Source organism: Gallinula chloropus, assembly GCF_964237585.1.
Source record: "Gallinula chloropus genome assembly, chromosome: 2".
Classification (NCBI taxonomy): Eukaryota; Metazoa; Chordata; class Aves; order Gruiformes; family Rallidae; genus Gallinula; species Gallinula chloropus.
The window spans coordinates 45,605,544-45,626,221 of NC_140086.1; the positions used below are offsets into that span (position 1 = coordinate 45,605,544).

The window sequence follows — 20,678 nt, forward strand, 5'->3', positions numbered from 1 at the left end:
AAAGTTTGTAAACATCGGGGAGGGGGTGTGTGGGTGTGTGTGGTGTGTGTAGAGGAGGGGGGCAGAAAATTACAGTGGGTTTCAGAAACATTTGCAAGTGTTTTGCAGAAATGAAACTTCGGTGAAGGAAATGAGTTTTCCTCTCCGGGTTGGAGGATGGTTCTTCAGTACCCATCGGGTCAACGACAACCAGCACGAAGTCTTCAAGAGTGTTAGACTAGACGGCACACGGCCTCCTTCTTATGGAGGAGAAAGTTGTGTCAACAGGGCGGGGACTGCCTCACGCACATCCCTACATTCAGAGATGTGAATAGTCGCGCAGAAGTAATGGCGCGCAAACCTAAACACATGCCCCTTTCGCAGACTCTTTACTTCACGGACGTGAAACATTTGACGCCAGAAGGAAAGAAAAAAAGAAAAAAAAAAAAATCTGGGCAAATAAGCGCCGAGGCTACCTCGGAGAGATCTGTCACCCGAGAGCAGCTGTACCTGGGCTGCCGCTGACAACATTGCCACCTTCCGCAGCCGGCGGGAAGGGCAGGGCGGCGCGCTGCCGGCGGCGGGCGGAACCCGGCCTGCCTGGGGTCCCGCGACCGCGGGGCTCCTGAGACCGAGGGACCCCTGAGACCGAGGGAAGCCCGAGACCGAGAGAAGCCCGAGACCGAGGGACCCCCGCGATCCAGGGACCCCCGCGATCCAGGGAACCCCGCGATCGAGGGTCCCCTGAGACCGCGGGACCCCTGAGACCATGGGACACAGACCTACAGGCCCTGGGAGTTCCTGTGGAAATGCTGGTCACAAAATGTGTTTTCCCATCACTGCACCGTGGAAAATTATTCCTGTTGGCAGGGATGTCTCAAAGAGAAATATATGCTCTTCACCCACTGCTACCTGAAACGCTCCCGCCCTGTGAGGTTCAGCGCAGGCCCGTGCCCAGCTGGATGTCTGTCCAGCTGGGTTTTCCATGCCTCTGCAAAACCACGCAGTACAACACATCGCTCCACAGCTCTAACTTAAAATATTTGATTTTCCAAGCAAATGACTGAAGAGAGTCAGCGTACAGCACAGTCCTGAGAACAAGAGGTCTGGGACAGCCAAGGGACAATGAGCGCAGCACACAGAAGGGGAACACAATAAAGGCAGAGAGAGCATTCCTCACCACACAGTAAAATAAAGATAGCACTGAATGCATCACCGAGGTGACTGTTCCTGTCGCTTCCAAAGAAAGCTGCAGAAAGCCAAAGCAGAAGTTAAGGGAACAAGAGTACTGCTCTCTCAATGCCCAGACTTGAGCACCTCTTCATACAGTGACAAACCACGCATGTTATCCTGGCTTCTTTGTTCTCACAATGTAGGCATTCAATGCAAGTTTTAGCACCTGCAGACATTATACAGTAAGGCTGGATTTTTGTCCTGCAAGCTTACAGGGGATAATTTCCTCCAAATTGTCTGCAATGTGAAGACAGTTAATCAAGCAGTAGCATGAAGACAGCAGTTAAACAAACAAGCTACAATTATTAATAAATTCAATGTACAACTAACACATCTAGTCCACATGCCAGATAGAAAATGGTTCTACATAGACATTGCCAAAGTACATCATCATAGCTGATAGTGTGGGACAGGAAATTACTGGTCAACAAAAGCTTCAGAAACTCAAGACTGCAATCAAGTAATACCTACATTAATTTATAAAATGTGTGTTGTGAATTTGATCTAAAATGACATAGAGGAGCTTTACACGTAAGAGTTACAAATATTTCCCAATCTCAGACCTCTTCCACAAAAGCAATCTTTGATGTGTATGGTTTGCCTAAGAACAAGATTTGTGGCCACGTGTTGGTAAGGATCCTGACCAATTAACAACTAGAAGTCACAGGAAGAGAAAACTTTTGTATGTAGTCAAACTTAAAATAAAAAAATAAATAGATACAAATGTTAGTTGTCTCTTTTTCCTGAAAAGGCGTCTTTAGTTTGTGGAAATAATTTCCTCCTCCTTGTTTTCTCCTCTAAACTGAGCTGGTGCTAAGGGCTATTCCAGGTAATGAGTAAACCTTACAGGATTCCATTCCTTCCTGAGCGGCAGTCCTCCAAAATCAGGAAATTACAGCCGTATCTGAAGTGGCCAGCAACCAAAGGTGATTCTCAAGGGTTAGGTGGACTGTTCTAGGAATTAATAATGTGGTATGTTGGTGTTTGTTTTTAAAATGGGTTTGGTTTTGAGTATAGCTAGCAAATAGCTCCCTGCTATACGGCATGATTGGAAAGCGAACTCGTGGAGTCAAATATCTCTCAGCAAAATTAAACAATCACCTGACGCACAACTTCTCAAACCGCAAGCGGCGAACACCAGCCAAAGGAGCTACAAAGAGACAAAGAAAATGCTGTGCAGCTTACTTAGCTTTGTGTGAGAGGTGGCAGGTAAGAAGTATTTGGGAAGATAATAAAGAATTATACCTTTCTATATAAAAAGTTTTCAAATAATTTGACGAACAACTATGATACACATACACTGTAAATCTGGGCTCCTTTAAGCCTACAAAGCCCGTAAATTCTAGCAACAGCCCATATCTATAAAATCTATCTCTTCCTCAATCTGTACATTCACAATGCATAAAACAGCACCAGCCCTATTAAATGACTATTTATGACAAGCTCAGGGAACCAGAAGAGAAGCAGTGCTTGCTAAGGCAACGTGCAGTGTACGGGTCTCACGTAGCTGCGTTGCCCACTTTTCTCTAAAAACGAACCTCCGCTCGGAGGAGTGATTTGTTTCCAGGGAACACATAGGGCAGGCATGCTGTGCCATGCTGGGAAGACAAATGAAAACACACATACAGTCAATGCAATTTATGGCTGTATATCGAATCTAAAGCGTTCTTAAATTCAGTGCTGTCACTGTGTTGTGGCATGCAGGATTCCAGTGGATATTCTGCCATTTTTTCCTGGACCAGTTAAATTCACAGAATCACAGAATTGTAGGGGTTGGAAGGGACCTCCAGAGATCATTGGGTCCAACCCCCCTGCCAAAGCAGGTTCCCTACGACAGGTCGCACAGGGAGGCATCCAGACAGGTCTTGAATACCCCCAGCAATAGAGACTCCACAAGCCCCCTGGGCAGCCTGTCCCAGGGCTCTGTCACCCTCACTGTGTAAAAGTTCTTCCGCATGTTGGTGCGGAACTTCCTGTGCTCCAACTTGAGGCCATTGCCCCTTGTCCTGTCTCCACAGATCACTGAAAAGAGGCTGGCCATTTCCCCCTGTGTGCCACACTTCAGATATTTATAAACATTAATAAGATCCCCTCTTAAGTCTTCCTTTCTCAAGGCTGAACAACCCCAGTTCATCATCTACAGTGTCTGTCCCAACTTCAGAGATGGCAAAACAGGAGTATTTCTTCACAGTCTCAGTTCAAATTCAGGGTATCATAAGCTGAAGATGCTGACACATGTGGGTCTGCACTAACAGATGGGCTGTGAACAGCAGTAGCAGCATCTTGAAAATGAATATGCAGTTTTTTACACCAGCTAAGGACCGTGGCAACTCAGGACAGTGATTCCCAGGAAGACTATGCAAAGCCCATCATGATGATCTGCTCTACAACAAACATGCACCACTTATTTAAAAAAAGAAAAATCTAAGACTTAAGAAAGATAAAGAACCATCAAAACCAGAAACATCCACAGAAAAGTTCATTAGGCTTTGTAATTTTTTGTCAAGGAGAGGGACAACAGATATAATTTCAGGAGTCCAAAGAGGCTAAAGAGAGGGGAAAAACCCCACAAAACAAAACAAGACAAAATCCCTTCCCACATACTTCCAAGTATGAGTTGTATTTTTTTTTTGTCTTCCTGGAGCTGCCTCAGTGATTTGACTTTCAAAATACACAGTTGAATGCCTCAAAGGTAAAATTAATGGTTGAACACCACTTCTAATGTCATGGATACTGTTCTGATACTTCTATTGGGAAAAACTTGGTTTACCAGAAGGCTGTACTGGGACAGTAACAAGAGGAATACTTTTTCAAGACATCTCAGGAAGCTGTCAAAGGAACCTACCACTCAGGGAGAAGTAATACATTTCAATCTGCATGGTTAATGTTGACTCAGAAGATTGGTAGGAAAAGAAGCTTCATCAAACATACAAAAAGCTGCACTGAATGTTTCACAGCTGAACAGCTTTGTATACCAAAGTACATTCTTGCTGCCAAAAATACATAAAAACATGGGCATTTTTTTCCATGAGTTTTTACTGAAAGGAAAGCAATCTGCCTGGCAGAAGTAACAGCAAAATCAGTCCTCCCCCTTCCCCCAGCACCCTCCCTCCCACCCCCACCCCGCTTCAGGATAGCAGAGATGTTTTACATACTGCATTTTGGGTAGCAACACTCTAAATTTTTCAAATATTTGAAAGCAACATTCCCTTTCTGTAATAGTTGGGGATTTTATTATTATTTCTGCTAGGAGTAATCAACTTTTCTTTATCTCCACCTAAATATGACACTCAGGAGGAGGAGCCCGAGAAAGCACACCTTCTTCACCTTGAAGGGAATCACCAGACACAACAACTTGGTGAACTCCCACTTTATCCATCTCTTTGCCCACACAGAATTGCACTAAGGGCACAACCATGTTTAGTGTGAAAACCCACCATGGTATAAAATACCCGGCATATTCAAAGCCCTACGTAACTGAATACAGATCAGCAGGCAAAGGTCTTCCTGTAACTACACACCTACCATTACAGTAGCAAATCACACCTGCTAAAGAGAACAGCACTTGGCTTTAAACCTGTGGCTGTGGAAATGGATTGCATTTCACAAAGCAAATGTGCTGAACAGCAACCAGCAAGAAGAAACCATCAGTTTTCAGAATGTAAATAATAATAATAAAAAAAAAGATTAGCTCATTCCTGATAATCTTAAACATTTAAACAAAGCAATTCACACAGTCAAAACTTGCTCTTTAGTGGTTAAACTACTGCAGGAATTTTGGCACACGGTCTTTTCTCAAATTAAGTATTGTTTTACACGTCCCAAATGTGTTAGTCACAAACATTAGCAGAGGAATACAAATCACAACTTTTTAATAACCCTGCAGTAATTCTGAACTTGTTCATCTGAACTTATTTAGCTTGTTTTTCCTTCATGGATAAAGCAGAGTGCAGGATTTTGTGCAGTGCCAGGTCTTGGCTCCATCAGTTGCTCATTAAACAAGATCTGGAATTTAGCATCGGATTGAATGCACATGGGAACTCATGTGAAGCTGCTCGTATATCATTGATAGCTCCGTTGCTAACACAGAGTTTATCCAAGACCGTACATTTTTCGTTGACTTGAACAAAGCTGTCCACCATCCTCTGGTTTTGACGTCAGTGGACAACTACCCACTAACAGTATCTGTCACTACAAAATGCTTGGAATTTCCTCACTTATAAAAGCTGGAAAGTTTCAAGTACAGATCCTTCATTAAAAAAAAAAAAAAAAGAAGTTCGCATTGTTAGATTTTCAGGATGAAAATATTTTGTGATAGGACATTTTCATTCTCACTGAATATTTTTTTCCAGTAACTTAAGAATTCAAATGTGAACAGCATCACTGCCTGTAAAGAATGCATGTTTAAAAACATAGTTTTCTTCTTCTGTTCCTCAAAACCATAGACTTAAATGTATGCTAATTCCTTGAAATGTAAACACCTCACACAGTGAGGTGATTAAGATTTTTTCCCATTAACTGGACACTACAGTCACTCCAGTAGCATCAGTGTTGGACAGTATCTAGCATTTAATAAGAATACAGAAAACCACCACCCCACGTGCCTCAGCATAAACCAGGCTATTCACATTCACGGCCTCTCTTCTACACTTCCTTGACTCCTACAGAATCACAGAATCGTAGGGGTTGGAAGGGACCTCCAGAGATCGAGTCCAACCCCCCCTGCCAAAGCAGGTTCCCTACGACAGGTTGCACAGACAGGCGTTCAGATGGGTCTTGAATATCTCCAGTGATGGAGACTCCACAACCCCCCTGGGCAGCCTGTCCCAGGGCTCTGTCACCCTCACTGTGTAAAAGTTCTTCCGCATGTTGGTGCGGAACTTCCTGTGCTCCAACTTGCAGCCATTGCCCCTTGTCCTGTCCCCACAGACCACTGAAAAGGGGCTGGCTGATTCCCCCTGCATCCCATACTTGTGAAACAGCCCGTATTGAAGGAAGTCATCCCGGTGGAGCCTCCCACCAGAGCACACAACTACCTCCCAAGAGCACCACACAATGCTCCTTCTAGGGGAGCTCCGTGCAGGCTGCCTGGGCAGCTTTTGCTGCTCGTGTCAGCCAGGAGCATAACTGACTGCACGTCCCCAATTCAGACATCTACCCGGACAGACAGACATATTTCTTCCCCCGCTGGAGGTTTTTGTGCCGACAACAATGCTGCATTTCAACCTTGATCTAAAATCCAAGCTGCTGCTTCACAAACAGACAGCTGGCTTCTGACCCCTCTGATTTGGCTGAATGCAAACAAACACATCAACATAACCCAGCACTTCATTGGTACAATACAGTGGAAAGTCCCCTTTTTCGGCGTGTCAGGATACCATCAGCTATTAGCCCAGAGTCTGTCCTGTTTAAAAATCCAGTTTTAATCTTCTACAGAACTCTGGATCTACTATCTTGAGGCTCCCATCTTCCTCAAATGTGTTTCCATTCTTTCCTCCCTGGAAAATCCCTTTTCATAGAGAACACTTCTTTCACCTCTGTTTTTCAAAGTACTAATAGTTTACGTATGACATTCACATAATACATCTATCTATGCCACAGTTATAAAAATAAAGAAGCCTATCTCACTGTTAAAGTGTGATCGTGTTACTATGTTTGTTAGACATCACCCACATCCAAAAATACCAGGTATGTGTTGCTTCAGGTGGTTGTGACGAATCACAGAAATGGCATAAATTACTTGTTCTCCTCTTGGAATCAAAGCTTTGTAACTCTGTATTTCTCCAATTGTGTTATCCACCTATGAACGAACATAATTATTCATTGATTGTTTTACTTACAAATGATGTTATTTTGATTTTCTACATGCAAGGTGAACAAACACACATACTCGTGGCTTAATCTCTTTAGTTCTAGAGCCATAAATAGGATACAGACACAACCTCTCCTTACGTGAAGGGATGGAGAGAAAATGGTATTTATTCTTAAAAATAGAAATGTGACTAAAATCCTAAGAACTACTCTGTCAAAATGGACAAAGCAAGATAAGTACTGAAGAAATTAGATTAAAAGCTTGTTAGAGACAACTTCCAGTTTGCAAAAAGTAGCCTATTCCTATTCCCAAGAGACAACTCACTGCTTTTGAAATGATCGCACTGGGAAAAGTATATCCTAACAACAAAAAACACAAGCTCTTGCAAGAAACCTGCAAGAAGCTGCTTCAGCTTCTTCTGAAGGGAGCTGCAGTGTTCATAACTGCATGTTCTCTGAGAAATAATTCCAAGCAGATGATATGATCTGATCTTTGGCTCCAAGGCCATTCCCATATGTACTTTAGAAATAGTGCCCACACTGGCTTTACAGCTCTCAAGTTTTGTAGAATTTTATCTCCTGAGAGAGCCTCGTCCCTCTTATCAGGGTTCTCCAACTTTGCTATTGTAACATCTTCAAAGAAAGAATGCAAAGGCACAGCTAACATCTTTCTGATGGGAGGGATCTCACTGGTGATCTTTCCCCCCCTCTTTTCCATCTGTCTGAATACTTATGTGTGTGTGTATGTGTATATATGGTTAGATTTCATCAAAGGAAGGTGGTGAACACAGATCACTTTTCTCCAACCGATCAAACATGCATTCAAAGAAGCTGCCTGTCTGTGGAACACCAGGGAAACTGAATTTATGCAAAAAATGTTCCATACATGTCTTTAATTTGTATTTTAGCTTTATGGAATGAAAACATTTCAAAGGATATAGATGCTTTCCTTCTTACAGAGCAGCAGCGAGTTGTTTCTGTATTTCATTAATATATAAAGCCCAAGATCCTACTTTTGCATGGTCTATCCTTTGATAGGTATTCTGTTCTTACATGTTCTTAAATGTTCTTAAATGCTTCCCTTGGCTGGTGAGAGCAACAGTGATAAAAAGTCTCTACCTTCATCATATGGAAGGCAAACCCTCTCTAACACCAGCCACACTAATTCAGAACACATTTTTCATGTTAGCTCCTTGTGCTGGCACTCTTACTGCTCACCAAGGTTACGTAAGACCACGTGATGTAAGACAGTGCGTTAAGTAAGGCAACGCAAAAATCACAGTAACACAACCATTTATCACCAATACTGCTCTTCAGCCAACAAAACAGCCTAGGGCATATCCAGGGTAATTCTGAAGTAGGAGAATACGTAAGACCACAAAGCTACATTGCTTCCCCTACACAAACCTGTTCAGAGCTTGCTTGCCTATTTCTACAGCAACTTCCCTCACTGGACCACCTCAAAGGACTTGAGATACAAGGTTTCTACACTGCACATCAGCTGATCCACAGGAAGGTTTTTGTATGAGCTCTTCTTGGCTGTAAGTAATTCAAACTCTTCTAAACCTCTTTGACTGAGGAGAGACTGAATCTGGTTTAATGCAAGTAGAAATGAGAAGTCCACATTAAAAACTTTCACCAGGCATGTGAACGCTTTGAAAGCTGAGTAATTATGATTCCCCGTGGTTTCATGCGTTAAAAGAAACTAACAACAACTTTGAAGTTGCTTGTTGATGTCACAGAATTAAGTGTTTTATATACTGACCATACTGAGATCCTAAAATAAACTGGGTTTTTTTAAGCTCAGAGAGGTTGCACAGGGAGTAGCAGCTCTCCAGCCAAGGATCCTGTCTTCTGCAGTGTGTAAGTTGTGCACTGTGCCAGTGCTTACAGGCAACCTAAGAACAGCTCTGTTTCCTTCATGCCATCCCAGACCTCCAGTTATCAGCGGCATGTGATCTCCTGAACTACAGTTTTCATACCAGACTATCGTATCCAAAAGTGATGCACTGATCTCTCAGCCTGTCAAAATCAAATGTGACCTGTGGTTTATACTGTAATTGCCAACAACTGTGTTAATATAAACACACTTCTTGTAGTTTAACTGCAGAAATCCATGAAAAACATTTCAAAGTTGTTACTTTGGCAACAAATGGCAAGGAAAAGAATTATAATCATTTTCTTCAGGTTAATTTGTTTTGAGTATTCAACAGCAGGCTTATCTACAAGCAGGAGCCAGGAATATCTGAAGGAATATCCTCAAACCCTTCTGTCAGCAGAAAAATGAATCCTCAAGTCTCTAAAAATATGAACTCTTACCACTTTCTGTTAGACAAGGTAAATTATTTCTACCCTTTCTATAATTCAACAACAACAACAAAAACCCCAAACAGGTAAGTTGAAGTAAAATCACCACCAGTGGAACTGGGAAGCCTTTGTTCCCATTCTCTCATGTCTCTGCATTATCAAGCATCCTTCACTTTTTGCTGGATATATATTTCAGCAAAGTGAATAAAAACTCAGTAGTCAATTTAATTACACTCAGTAATACACTCTTCCTTTTCCAGCTGTTAGAAGCACTTCACGATTCAGATTCAGTTTGTAAAATTTACGAGGTGTTCATTTGGAATCTTAATCCCAGAAATTGCTCAGGTACTGCAAGACAACCAAAGGCAAGCCTAGGCAGGCAGGGGCAGGCAGGGCTGAGTTCATTTGCCTGTTGTGTTCCCAGCTGGCCAGGCACAAACCAGCTCCAGCCCAAAACACGCAACCGTTTTCATATGAGGTGTTCGAGTTAATAGGCTTTATATCTAGATACATCTCTGCAATAATACTACTATATGGCCTCAAGATCAGGGCAGGTTCCCATCAGATGGCTTAGAGGCCAGGCAGCTGAGCTCCTTCCTCCAGCAGACATGAGGCACAACTCTCACATGAAGTCCCTTTCATTCAAGCCTGTAAGACACTAGACCTCTATAAATCTATATCCAGTTGTAAAGAACTCAGGGCTCAGTTCTGCAAACTGACACAAAGCGCTCCCAAAAGACTGTGGGACCACTCTCACGAGCAATGTCCAGGTTGATAAGATTCTTCTAACCATCCTCCTGTAGATACTTTATTTTTTAAATTAAATTGCTTGCATTCTAGTGCTGAAGTATTGTGAGATTCTGTATGCAAACAAATACCACCAAATATATCAACAAATCTCTAAACCCTGCTTCCCAAAGTATTTATGCAAGTCTGCTGCCAGAGACAGTTCACATACCAAGCTGTGTGCTGAGTTCACAGCACATACAAATACAGTTACAAAAGCAAAGCCCAATTTTACAAAGGCTCCCAATTGATGCATTCAAGTTTTGTTTTGCTCACAAACAGAAGACACACAGAAGCCCGCAGCCTGTGTGTCTGCATCTTACCTACTCAGAAAGGGAAAAACAGAGTCAGAACATAATTCTGAGGTGTTATTTTAAAGATAACAGGAAATTCTACTCTGAGGAGGTTACTCTACAGCAGTAGAAGCAGTCCCCTTATAAATCAACCCATCTCATCCCATTCTGCCTTACCATATAAGTATCTCAAAACACAGGATGACGACGCACAGTGTGCTGTGTATCCCAAGTACACGCAGGTCATTCAAGGATTGTCTCCCCTTTCATCTACTTCTTATTTTTCCTCCCCCTTTTGCTTCTGACTGGTGATACCAATAAGTAAATATGCTTGTTTCACCATGTCGGGGTTAGATTTAGTTAATTCATTTTTATCCTAGTTGCACATTTGAATCGACAGGCAAACATTTTAACACAGACAGTATTTGTTTTTAACAAGCACAAATTCAATGCAGAGTAACAGAAAATGCATTTCAGCATTCTGAGCTCTCAAGTAAAAGTTCAACAGAATAGAAGCTTGGAAATGTAGTAGAGGAAACTTCCATTAAGTGTACAAGTCCAATTTCCAATTAATGTAAGCTAAAAGTGCCAAATAATAATCTAAACCAAAAACATCCCTCATGTTTCCCCCTCCCCGCCTCCAGTAGGTTTAGTTTAACAGTATCCAGTCCAACTTCTTTTGACTTCTGGTTGAGTAAACAAAGAGACGACTGACATTAAGATAATTCCAACCCAATAGCAAACAGGACTGGAGATGAGCTATAAGGCACTTTTGCCACTACTGACTAATGTCTTTACGAAGTGCCTTGAGAGCTGCATAAGGAAGGAGAGCGACTCTGATAGCGCAGACAGATCCCCTGCCCAAACACTCTGCTTTATGAAATAACTTTTTGCTCACATGAAAAATGCATCCTACCAAAATAAAAAAACCCAAAATCAAATAAAATGTGATATTCCTGGGAAGAGAAACAACTATGAAGTTTTCTCAGGAAACCTCAGTTTACATGTAGGTAGAAATGAGCTTTATGCCCAGCACATCTTGGGATTTTAAACAAAAGACCACACTAGTGTGGCTGCAGACACTTGCAGTCTGGAAAGGATCGTATCAGTGCAGAGTTACATCTTCCCAGAGCAGACAAGGAAGCAGCTGGAGCAGCCTGGGATTTACACACACTACATATACTGACAGTAACCACTCAGGAAAAGAAAAAGGTAAAGGGGAAAAAAAAAAAGTTGACTCATACACTAACCAAAACAGTTTTGCTGGTACAAAAATGTGTAGGTGAAGGTCTATACAGAAAGGTAACAGCAGCAGAAATGCAATGCCTCCTGGTTTAACAACAAGAGAGAAGAATGGAATTAAGACAGAAATTTGCAGAAGAGAGAAACAAGAAAAAAAAAAAACAAACAAATGGGAAAACAAAGAAGTTGTAAAACATGAAAAGAAGCTTGTTGAAGGAAAGGTAAACAAGAACAAACACGAATCCCTTGAAGGGTGAGAGGGGGAAAAAACCCCAAAAAGCAGTGACCTATTTCATATCAGACTAAGACCTTGTTAATATTCAACTCTATTTTCCTTAGTTTAGATGTAAATAAATGGGTAGCTGTCAATAGGTCTGCCTGTAGCCATAACAAACCATGGAGTAAGTATCTTTCCTTAATTTTTGAATCACCACCAAAAAGAGTTAAACATTTTAGAAGCAAAAGATGACAAACTGGGGAACCACCTCCCCAAAATTTGCAGCTATCAATGAAAATAAAAACCAGATACAGACCTTTGCAAACCAGGAAAAAGTATCTTGCAAAAGGATATGGTCCAACACTAGAGGCAGAATTCTACTGCAGCTGGAGGCTAAATCTCAGGTAGTGAATGCTCGAACACGTAAGAAGAAAAATATTCCCTCTTTTATAATTTGGGTGGAGAAGGGGGAAAAAAAAAAAAAGAAGAAGAATTTCCATTTCAAAGTTCTTTTGATTTTTTATGAAGAACAGATCTTCCAACCTACAGCCACCAACAACCAGCTGCTTTACTAGAAATCTCATCACTTCATGCTACCCGTTAAAATCAGGACGGTAACCCAATTCAGACCAGATCACAAACACAGACCAAACATTCTGAAGAAATACAGAAAGGGTTGCACTCCACAGGCATTTGGGGAACTGAAGACAGGGACAGCAGCAGCAACGTGGAACTACCGTAAAAGGGTCTACTGATTCCTTAAAAGTGTCAATCTCTGATTCCTTGTTTTTTGGAGGGTTCCCCCCCTATCTTTTAGCTGCATGTTGTTTTTCCTGAATGCTATATGGTTAATAGAGACTTTTCCCCTGAAACTTTATGCCCATACTCAGAGCGACAGATGAGCATTCCTGAACTACTTTGCTATCAGAAAGTATGCACTTTATTGGCCTTATCATCGATAAGACATTGCTCAGGCCTTTCCATCGCCCTAAACATGAAAATATTAGGTGAAAACAAAACTGAAGCCCTGAGCAACACTAGAGGCATTATGATGCAGTTAGTTGTTATCTGAGCTACCTTTAAGGTATCTGTCAAAGTGTCTCCAGCTGCCAGAGACAGATGACCCCAAGAGCGCCTTGCTCCCCCCTGATGCCCCAAGGTCTCTCCTACGACAATGCAGCCAGCGTTCCACCAACCCCACTTTGCCCTGCAGTGCTACGGCACGCGTGGCCGGTTCTCCCAGCTCACCATGGAGGGTAGATCTGGATGACGTCCTGTGGCCTGCTCTTCAGGTGAGCTGCTGTCTCTCTCGCAAAGAGGACTTTGAGTATTGGTTCTTCTGCACTGATGACAGGATCTCCGGAGGACAGCGTGGCAGAAGACTCTTCCAGCTGCTGGCAGATGGCGACTTGTATCGTGCACTCCTCAAAAATTTCTAAGATCTTCACAATTAAGACACCAGATTTGTCTGGAAAATAAATGAAAATGAAAAGTAAAAATGCAAAGTATGGATGGTTAGATAAAGATATTCTGGCACTCTGAAGATGTGCCTACCTCCACTCTCTGCAGATCCATCCAACTGCAAAAAATCCACAGATGAGTAGAATACATTGCCCCATCCAAAGACTTATTTTAAGGTTTTCTGGTAATTTTCTTTCTTTTTAATAAATACTATTAACTGCAAAGACTACCTCAACTTTTTCCAAACACCAATGAAACCACAAACTCCTTACAAGTTCTCCCCCATCACATTTGAACATCTTAATCTTGCAACTGTGTTCAGTACTTTTTATTAGACACAAAATAAACTTCATTAAAACAGAACAACCAGGCTGTGTTAAAAGTGAAGCTGTGTTTGCCCTCCTTGACCTTCCTCAAAGCAACAGTTGTCAGGGACCAAGTTAGAAGAGCACCTGTTAGGTATGAAGCATCTAAAAGCTGATGACTCACAGTTAGAGACGGATGTGGAGAAAGAGGGAGAGGGAGTAACAGAGATGCACTGCCTAAAAATAATAACTGCGAAACTGATCACCCATTTTACCAGCAGACAATCAGGGGCACAGAAGGCTCTGTTGTTTTAAGGCAACATTAAGAAATACCAGCATCCCCACTGTTCAGTTCTAAGCACTTCTGCCTATGCTGAGCAAGGAACAGCTTTGCACTGAAATGAAATTGCTTCTCGCTCCCTTTGCAGTCTGTGCAGGGCAGCAGCTTGCAGGCAGACCTGGGTCTGTTCTGTAAGGTTATGTAAGATTTATTTCTTTTCAGCTAGCCCTGCTCAGATTTGCACCTCTGATCCTTGAGGGGAGAACTGTTGTTCTCTACCTGCTGAAATGGGGAAAGACAGGGTGGCACAGGGCAGGGACAGCTGAGCCCCAGTTCCACTCATATTGATTCATAAGTTGCTTTGGGAAAAACACAGCATCCCAAGAAAAGCAGCTGATATAAATTATTGTCTTCCCACAGCAAAGAAGCAGGGGAGGAACTGTGAACGTGATACTAGAGCTTAATGGCAGGACTGTACTAGTTATTTGTTTGTTTATTTTAAGGACCATTTCACAATTGTGAGTGCCTTTCCTTTGGAAAATAAATAAAAATATTTTAGTTTCAGTTTATGAGAAACTTAAAAAAAAATAAAAATCAACCCAACCCTCCAGAAACCTAAACCAAAGAAACTGGGCCCTTGAACCTTTCAGGTTTATTAAATAAACTCTACAAAAAAAGAAAATATTGTTTCCCTTCTTTGTATTCACCGCTCTTTATTACATTTCATACTAAACTGAAAGAAAGTAATTTTGAAATAGAAAACTGAAATGTTCTCAAAACCACTTTTATGTGAACCAAATTTTTATCACATGCAATATGCTTCTGCAAAACATTCTGTTTCCCATGAACTGGCATTTCCCAGTAGGATAAAGGGCTCCCCAGAATGCCCCCTACATAAGGTACACAAACCATTTATGTCCAAGTGACTATAGCTCAACATCCTTTTCCAGACCTGAGAAGCAGGAGTAGGAGACCTAATCTTTTCTGCCAAATCCTTCAAGACTGGCTGATGAAGAGAGATGGTTGTCACCGCTGTGACCTTCTCAGGGCAAGCTGCAAGTAGCATTGTGGTGCCACACCAGATACTCCCTGTGCTGTGTTAAGGTCTGCTTGTGCGCAAACCCCTGCTATGTGTGAGCACAGACTAGTTTTCTATGCCTAAAGGCAAGGACTTAGAATATTCACACTTGAATTCTGTTTTGCCTGACTAGCTACAGTTGTGGTCCTCTGTCAACCCCAAGTCATCTGGCACACATAAACAAGTTCTCCCAACCACAAGAATCCTCAGCCTTCATAGTAACTGAGCATTTACCTCTCCCTTCTGGACATACTGCACAATTTGCATTTTCATCCACTTTAAAAAACAAGTCACCAAAAAATCAACTTTAATTCTGAAATGCACCAATTCTTACTGGTCAGCAGCGTTCATGTTACTCAGCTGATAAAGCAGCTCGAAGGCAATGAGTGGCAATATAATAACATTTTTTCTTTTAAACACCTTAAAACAGTATAAAGCACTAACTAAATCAAGAACTGTATCTATACAGAATCACAGAATCGTAGGGGTTGGAAGGGACCTCCAGAGATCATTGGGTCCAACCCCCCCTGCCAAAGCAGGTTCCCTACGACAGGTTGCACAGACAGGCATTCAGATGGGTCTTGAACATCTCCAGCGATGGAGACTCCACCACCTCCCTGGGCAGCCTGTCCCAGGGCTCTGTCACCCTCACTGTGAAAAAGTTCTTCCGCATGTTGGTGCGGAACTTCCTGTGCTCCAACTTGAGGCCATTGCCCCTTGTCCTGTCCCCACAGACCACTGAAAAGGGGCTGGCTGATTCCCCCTGCATTCCCTGCTTCAGATATTTATAAACATTAATAAGGTCCCCCCTTAGTCTTCTTTTCTCAAGGCTGAACAATCCCAGCTCACTCAGCCTTTCCTCATAGGGAAGATGCTCCAGGCCCATAATCATCTTCGTGGCCCTTCTCTGGACTCTGTCCAGGAGATCCCTGTCTTTTTTATACCAGGGAGCCCAGAACTGGACACAATGCTCCAGGTGGGGCCTGACCAGGGCAGAGTAAAGGGGGAGGATCACCTCCTTCGACCTGCTGGCCACGCTCCTTTTGATGCACTCCAGGATCCCATTGGCTCTCTTAGCCACCAGGGCACACTGCTGGCTCATGGCCAACCTGTCACCTACCAGGACCCCCAGGTCCTTCTCTGCAGAAGAAAAGCTTCTAAAAGACTCTGGAAGAAAAAACCCTACCAAGGCACCTGAGTCTCTTATAAGCCAGTCTTGCAGTTGGTGCCAGCACTGGGAGCTGATATTAAACAAAGCCAAATGCTTCTGCATTAAAAGCAGCCCAACTACCCGAGTCTCACGCTTGGCACACGCGCACGCTGTGCAGAACCACAATCTATTTGTTTATTTAGATGCACAGAGATAGTTTAATTTAATTACTCTCAGATTATTATTCCTGCCGATGATAGAACGCTCTCCTGAACACCATGGCAAAGCGCTTTGGCTTCCTGGCACGTGATGAAACACCCAAGTTCAGAACAACAGCTTCATTTTTAATTCATTTGGCTCTTGTATTGTTGTGTCAATCAAAAATAAATCAAACATATGTGACTGCACATCGAGGGGAGAATTTGTGGATGAGGAGATGGGCTGGATCACAGCAGTTTCTGCAGCTTCCAGGGAAGTTTACTTGTTTGTTCACCCATGTGAAAAGCTTCCTTTAAGGTTCTTTGCCATGTTCTCTTTCACCCTTGGATAATTCCCAGAAGTTCTCATTTGCTTGCTGAAGTCCTCATTCACTTCATTTCACTTGCAAAGCAGAATTACAGCCCAAGAAATTACAACCTGTGGATGTGCAGGTTTCATGACAATACCTAATCATCTTCAACAAGGAAGGATACCTCACAATAACATGGGTTAAAAAAGGTGCAAGTGGTAACTGTGCTTCCATCGCGCCCACTCCTACACAGCATATTCCTTCAGTTCCCATTCTGCTGTCTAGAGCAGTCATGAACATCTTTCTTCAGGGTTAGTTTTTAACAAAATCGATGAGTTAATCCAGCTAATTGCAAAGCCACCAAAGCATTCCAAGAGATACTTGGGAGAAGGAACAAGTGATGGAAAGGGGATAAGTGGGGCAGGAAGACACTGAGGAAGGATGGTTCTTTTAAGTGACAGCCCAACCAGGATGGATTAAGCAAGTTTCAAACACTACCCAATTACTTCTTTCCTCTATAGTGCCCAGGCTGGACTGTCCTCAGGAAGGTGCCTGAAGGACAGGCAAGATGAAGTCACTGAACAGAGATACCAGCTGTTCAAGGTGTGTGATCCACTGACACATTTGATACCATAATTAGAGTACATTCTACAACTCTTGGCCAGATTCTCTTTCACCTTTTTTTGAGCCTCAGTGTCCCAATGGATAGACGCCACACTGTGGTAATGAAAACGTGAGGCAGAGCATATCGCCAAATCCAGGCAAAACGCTACATAGTGGAGGGACCCTGAGAAAGAGAGAAGGAAGGGCTCCCTGCTTCAAGAAGGACAGGTTGCTACTGGAAAGGGTACCAAAAAACAAAAAAAAAGGTTACAAAGACGATTACAGGACAAGAACATCTCTCTTATGAAGAGAGACTAAGGGACTTCTTAGCCTAGAGAAGACTGGGGGGGGGATTTCATCAATGCTTATATATACTTGAGGGGCAGGTGTCAGGGGATGGGGTCAGTCTTTTTTCAATGGTTTCCAGTGACAGGAAAAGAGACAATGGGCACAAACTTGAATATAGGAAGTTCCACCTAAGGATGAGGAGGAACTTCTTTACTTTGAGGGTGGCACAGCACTTGAACAGACTGCCCAGAGAGGCTGTGGAGTCTCCTTCTCTCTGGAGATATTCAAAACCTTCCTGCACACTGTCCTGTGCAGCCTGTTCTAGGTGATTCTGCTCTGGCAGGGAGGTTGGACTAGATGATCTTAGAAGTTCCTTCCATCCTCTACCATTCTGTGATTCTGTGAACAAGAACTGCAGGTACCTATGGAATCCTTCAGCTAACTTACTTGAAGGTAACCTTTCTTCACCCATGGAAATGAGTCCACATGCACACTCACAGTGCACATACAGCTGCCTGGGTGAGTTTAGAAATTTACCACTCGAGCAGCAATTTGAGGACTGTTTAACAAAGCTCTTCTTTGGTGCCAGATCCCTCTGCAACATTGCAATGCTTGAGGGAGATAAAGATGGAAACCCAGATAGCTGCCTGATCAGTGTCAGACACAGATGCGTTTCTCAGCAAAGCCCTGGGCACTCTGGTGACAAAGATCTGCTGCAGCTCAGCGGTCCTGGAACAAAGCCTAGCACAGACAGACAGCTGCCCCTTCAAGCACCTCTCTGTGGCCTTCACACAGAGTCAGCTGGAAAGTCAGATTAAACATCCACTGACACAGGCTCAAGGATCCTTTGAAAGATCTCGGCCCATGAAGATAAACACAGTTTATTCATCCCAGGGCTGTGAAGGATAAATCCAATCCCTGAGACACAAGGTTGGAGGTGCCATGGAGATAACTATCATCGCGTGATAGCCCTGTTAGAATATTTCCGAGGCATTTTAGCAGCTCTCGTCAGTGCCAAGAAGAGGATCTTAAGCTAGAGGAACTTTTGTGTTGACCACCTAGGGTATCTGCTCTTATTAATGGTTAATTATTTAATATCAGATGATCTCTGGGATGTTAGTCTCTCAAACAATTTGCAACCAAAAAAAAAAATGTAGCTCAATTAATCTACAAAGGTATTTCAAGCACATGGGAGATGAACAAACAAATTTCATGCTGAATGCATCGGTGTCCCCGGGTAGTTCCTTTAATTTTTGTTTATTGCTTCAGTACACAGGGTGACGCTGGTCTTATATCACGTCACGGCCCTTGACATCAAGACATGTTTTGACACAGTACTCTGCAGATGTTCTGTTCTATTCTGAATTCCAGGAGGGTTAAAATAAATAAAGAAAAGTTCCCTGTTCCTTTGGAGAACGTGGACCCTGACATCTTGAGCCTTTAGAAGGCTCAGCGTGACTGTACGGTGTTTGTCAGAGTGAAGGTCCTTAATTTTCAGACCTAATAAAGTGGCTTCACAGCAGACACATGTATTTAATCCACATTAACACTGAATGAACGTGGTCATGGATGATGCACTCACCAGACCAAGGGCAGATTAGGAAGAGGGCTAAGAATAAACCCAGCCTGCTTTGACTTAACCAGAAGTAGTTCGGAGAGAAGAAAAACATTGAGGGACACAGCTGAAAAAAAGACCAAAAACTTCAGACATTCTGGCTTCAGTGCCTGGAAGACAGCTTTAAAATTTGTTTTAATAACTCTGTAACTAAGGAAGTCAAATGAGGTGAAAAATACAGAAAATATGATCTCCTGGGGACTGGATATTTTATGTGTCTGTTGCTACACAGTGACAGGAAGCTGAGCACACTGCAGGGAGAGGACCCATGGGACCCGATGTATGGAAATGCATCAGATGTCGACATCACTAAGACCAACGGAGTTTCACTTCACTCCAGTGAATTTTGCTAAAATGTTCAAGTGTTCCCAGAGAGCACCTGTGGCCTTGAATGGGAAGGGAAACAACTCTCTTTAGAGTCAGTCAACGCAAATCCAGCAGCAGAGTGGTCCCTATGGGACCTAAAGGGTGAAGGAAAAGTGCTTCTGGACAACACACAGGGGTTATGCGACACCTCCCAGGGCCCAAAGAGGAAGCCAGGGCGGAGGACAATTCCACCACATTCTGCCATCCACCTGAAGGTGTGAGCTGGGACAGCCAGCGCACCTCCTGCAGCTCAGCTGATGTAGCAACAGCAACACCATGGCATCGAGAGGAGCAAACCAGAGGCCAGCTGGCTCTGTGCCAGGGGCTACTCCTGAATTTTCCAGTTTCCCATTCTTCCGTGCGAATCTGAAAATCTTGGAATGCCGAGGGAACACCCCTCCCCCCCCGGGGCTGAAGGACACGACATGCCCAGCTGAATATAACTGAATGCAACAGCCACAGATGAGGCAAGGCAGAAACACATGTTCACAAAGGCTGCAGTGCCACTGCAGAGAACAGGGAACTACACACACACACACACACAAGGGATCTCACAAGCACAGGAGAAAACTGGACTTTAGTAAAATGCCAAGCAGTGTACAGATCTGCTCTGCGGAGCGTTCTGGGAAAACCAAAAACCTTATACATGGGGTTTCTTCAACCACGAAGAGCAGAGTAGAATTATTATTAATGTGACAGTAAAAGGTCTCTAGCAATATAGAAGACACACACCTGCCAGGGAACATGCACGTGGACTATCATGAGAAGCAGGAATGATGAAATAACAGTCAGAGAAACTCCTCAGCCACAAGACTTGCCCCATCACTCACATGTGTGAAAGAAACCAAGCAACCAGGGCAAGAGGCAAAAGGGTTGTGATAAGCAGCACAGAGTCTAGTTGGAGGCCCAAAGCTGGTGTGCCCCAGGGGTCAGTACTGGCTCCGGTCCTATTCAACATATTCATTAGTGACTTGGCCAAGTGTACCCTCAGCACGTTTGCTGACGATATGAAACTGGGAGAAGTGGCCAACACATCAGAAGGCTGCGCTGCCATTCAGTGAGACCTGGACAGGCTGAAGAGGAACTTAATGAAGTTCAGGAAGGGCAAGTGTAGAGTCCTGCACCCAGGGAGGTGCACCCAAGCACCAGTACAGGT

At 43.2% G+C, this 20,678-nt stretch overlaps 1 protein-coding gene across 1 annotated transcript in view; it reads right to left on the minus strand.

The window, feature by feature from the left end:
* SPIDR (scaffold protein involved in DNA repair) overlaps window positions 1-20,678 on the minus strand; it is a gene marked incomplete at its 5' end in the record, with an annotated part of 210,869 nt that overhangs the window by 117,206 nt on the left and 72,985 nt on the right. The window contains one exon of the mRNA XM_084279909.1: window positions 13,117-13,336. Within this exon, the coding sequence (XP_084136035.1) occupies window positions 13,117-13,336 (220 nt within the window). The remainder of the gene's footprint in view (window positions 1-13,116; window positions 13,337-20,678) is intronic.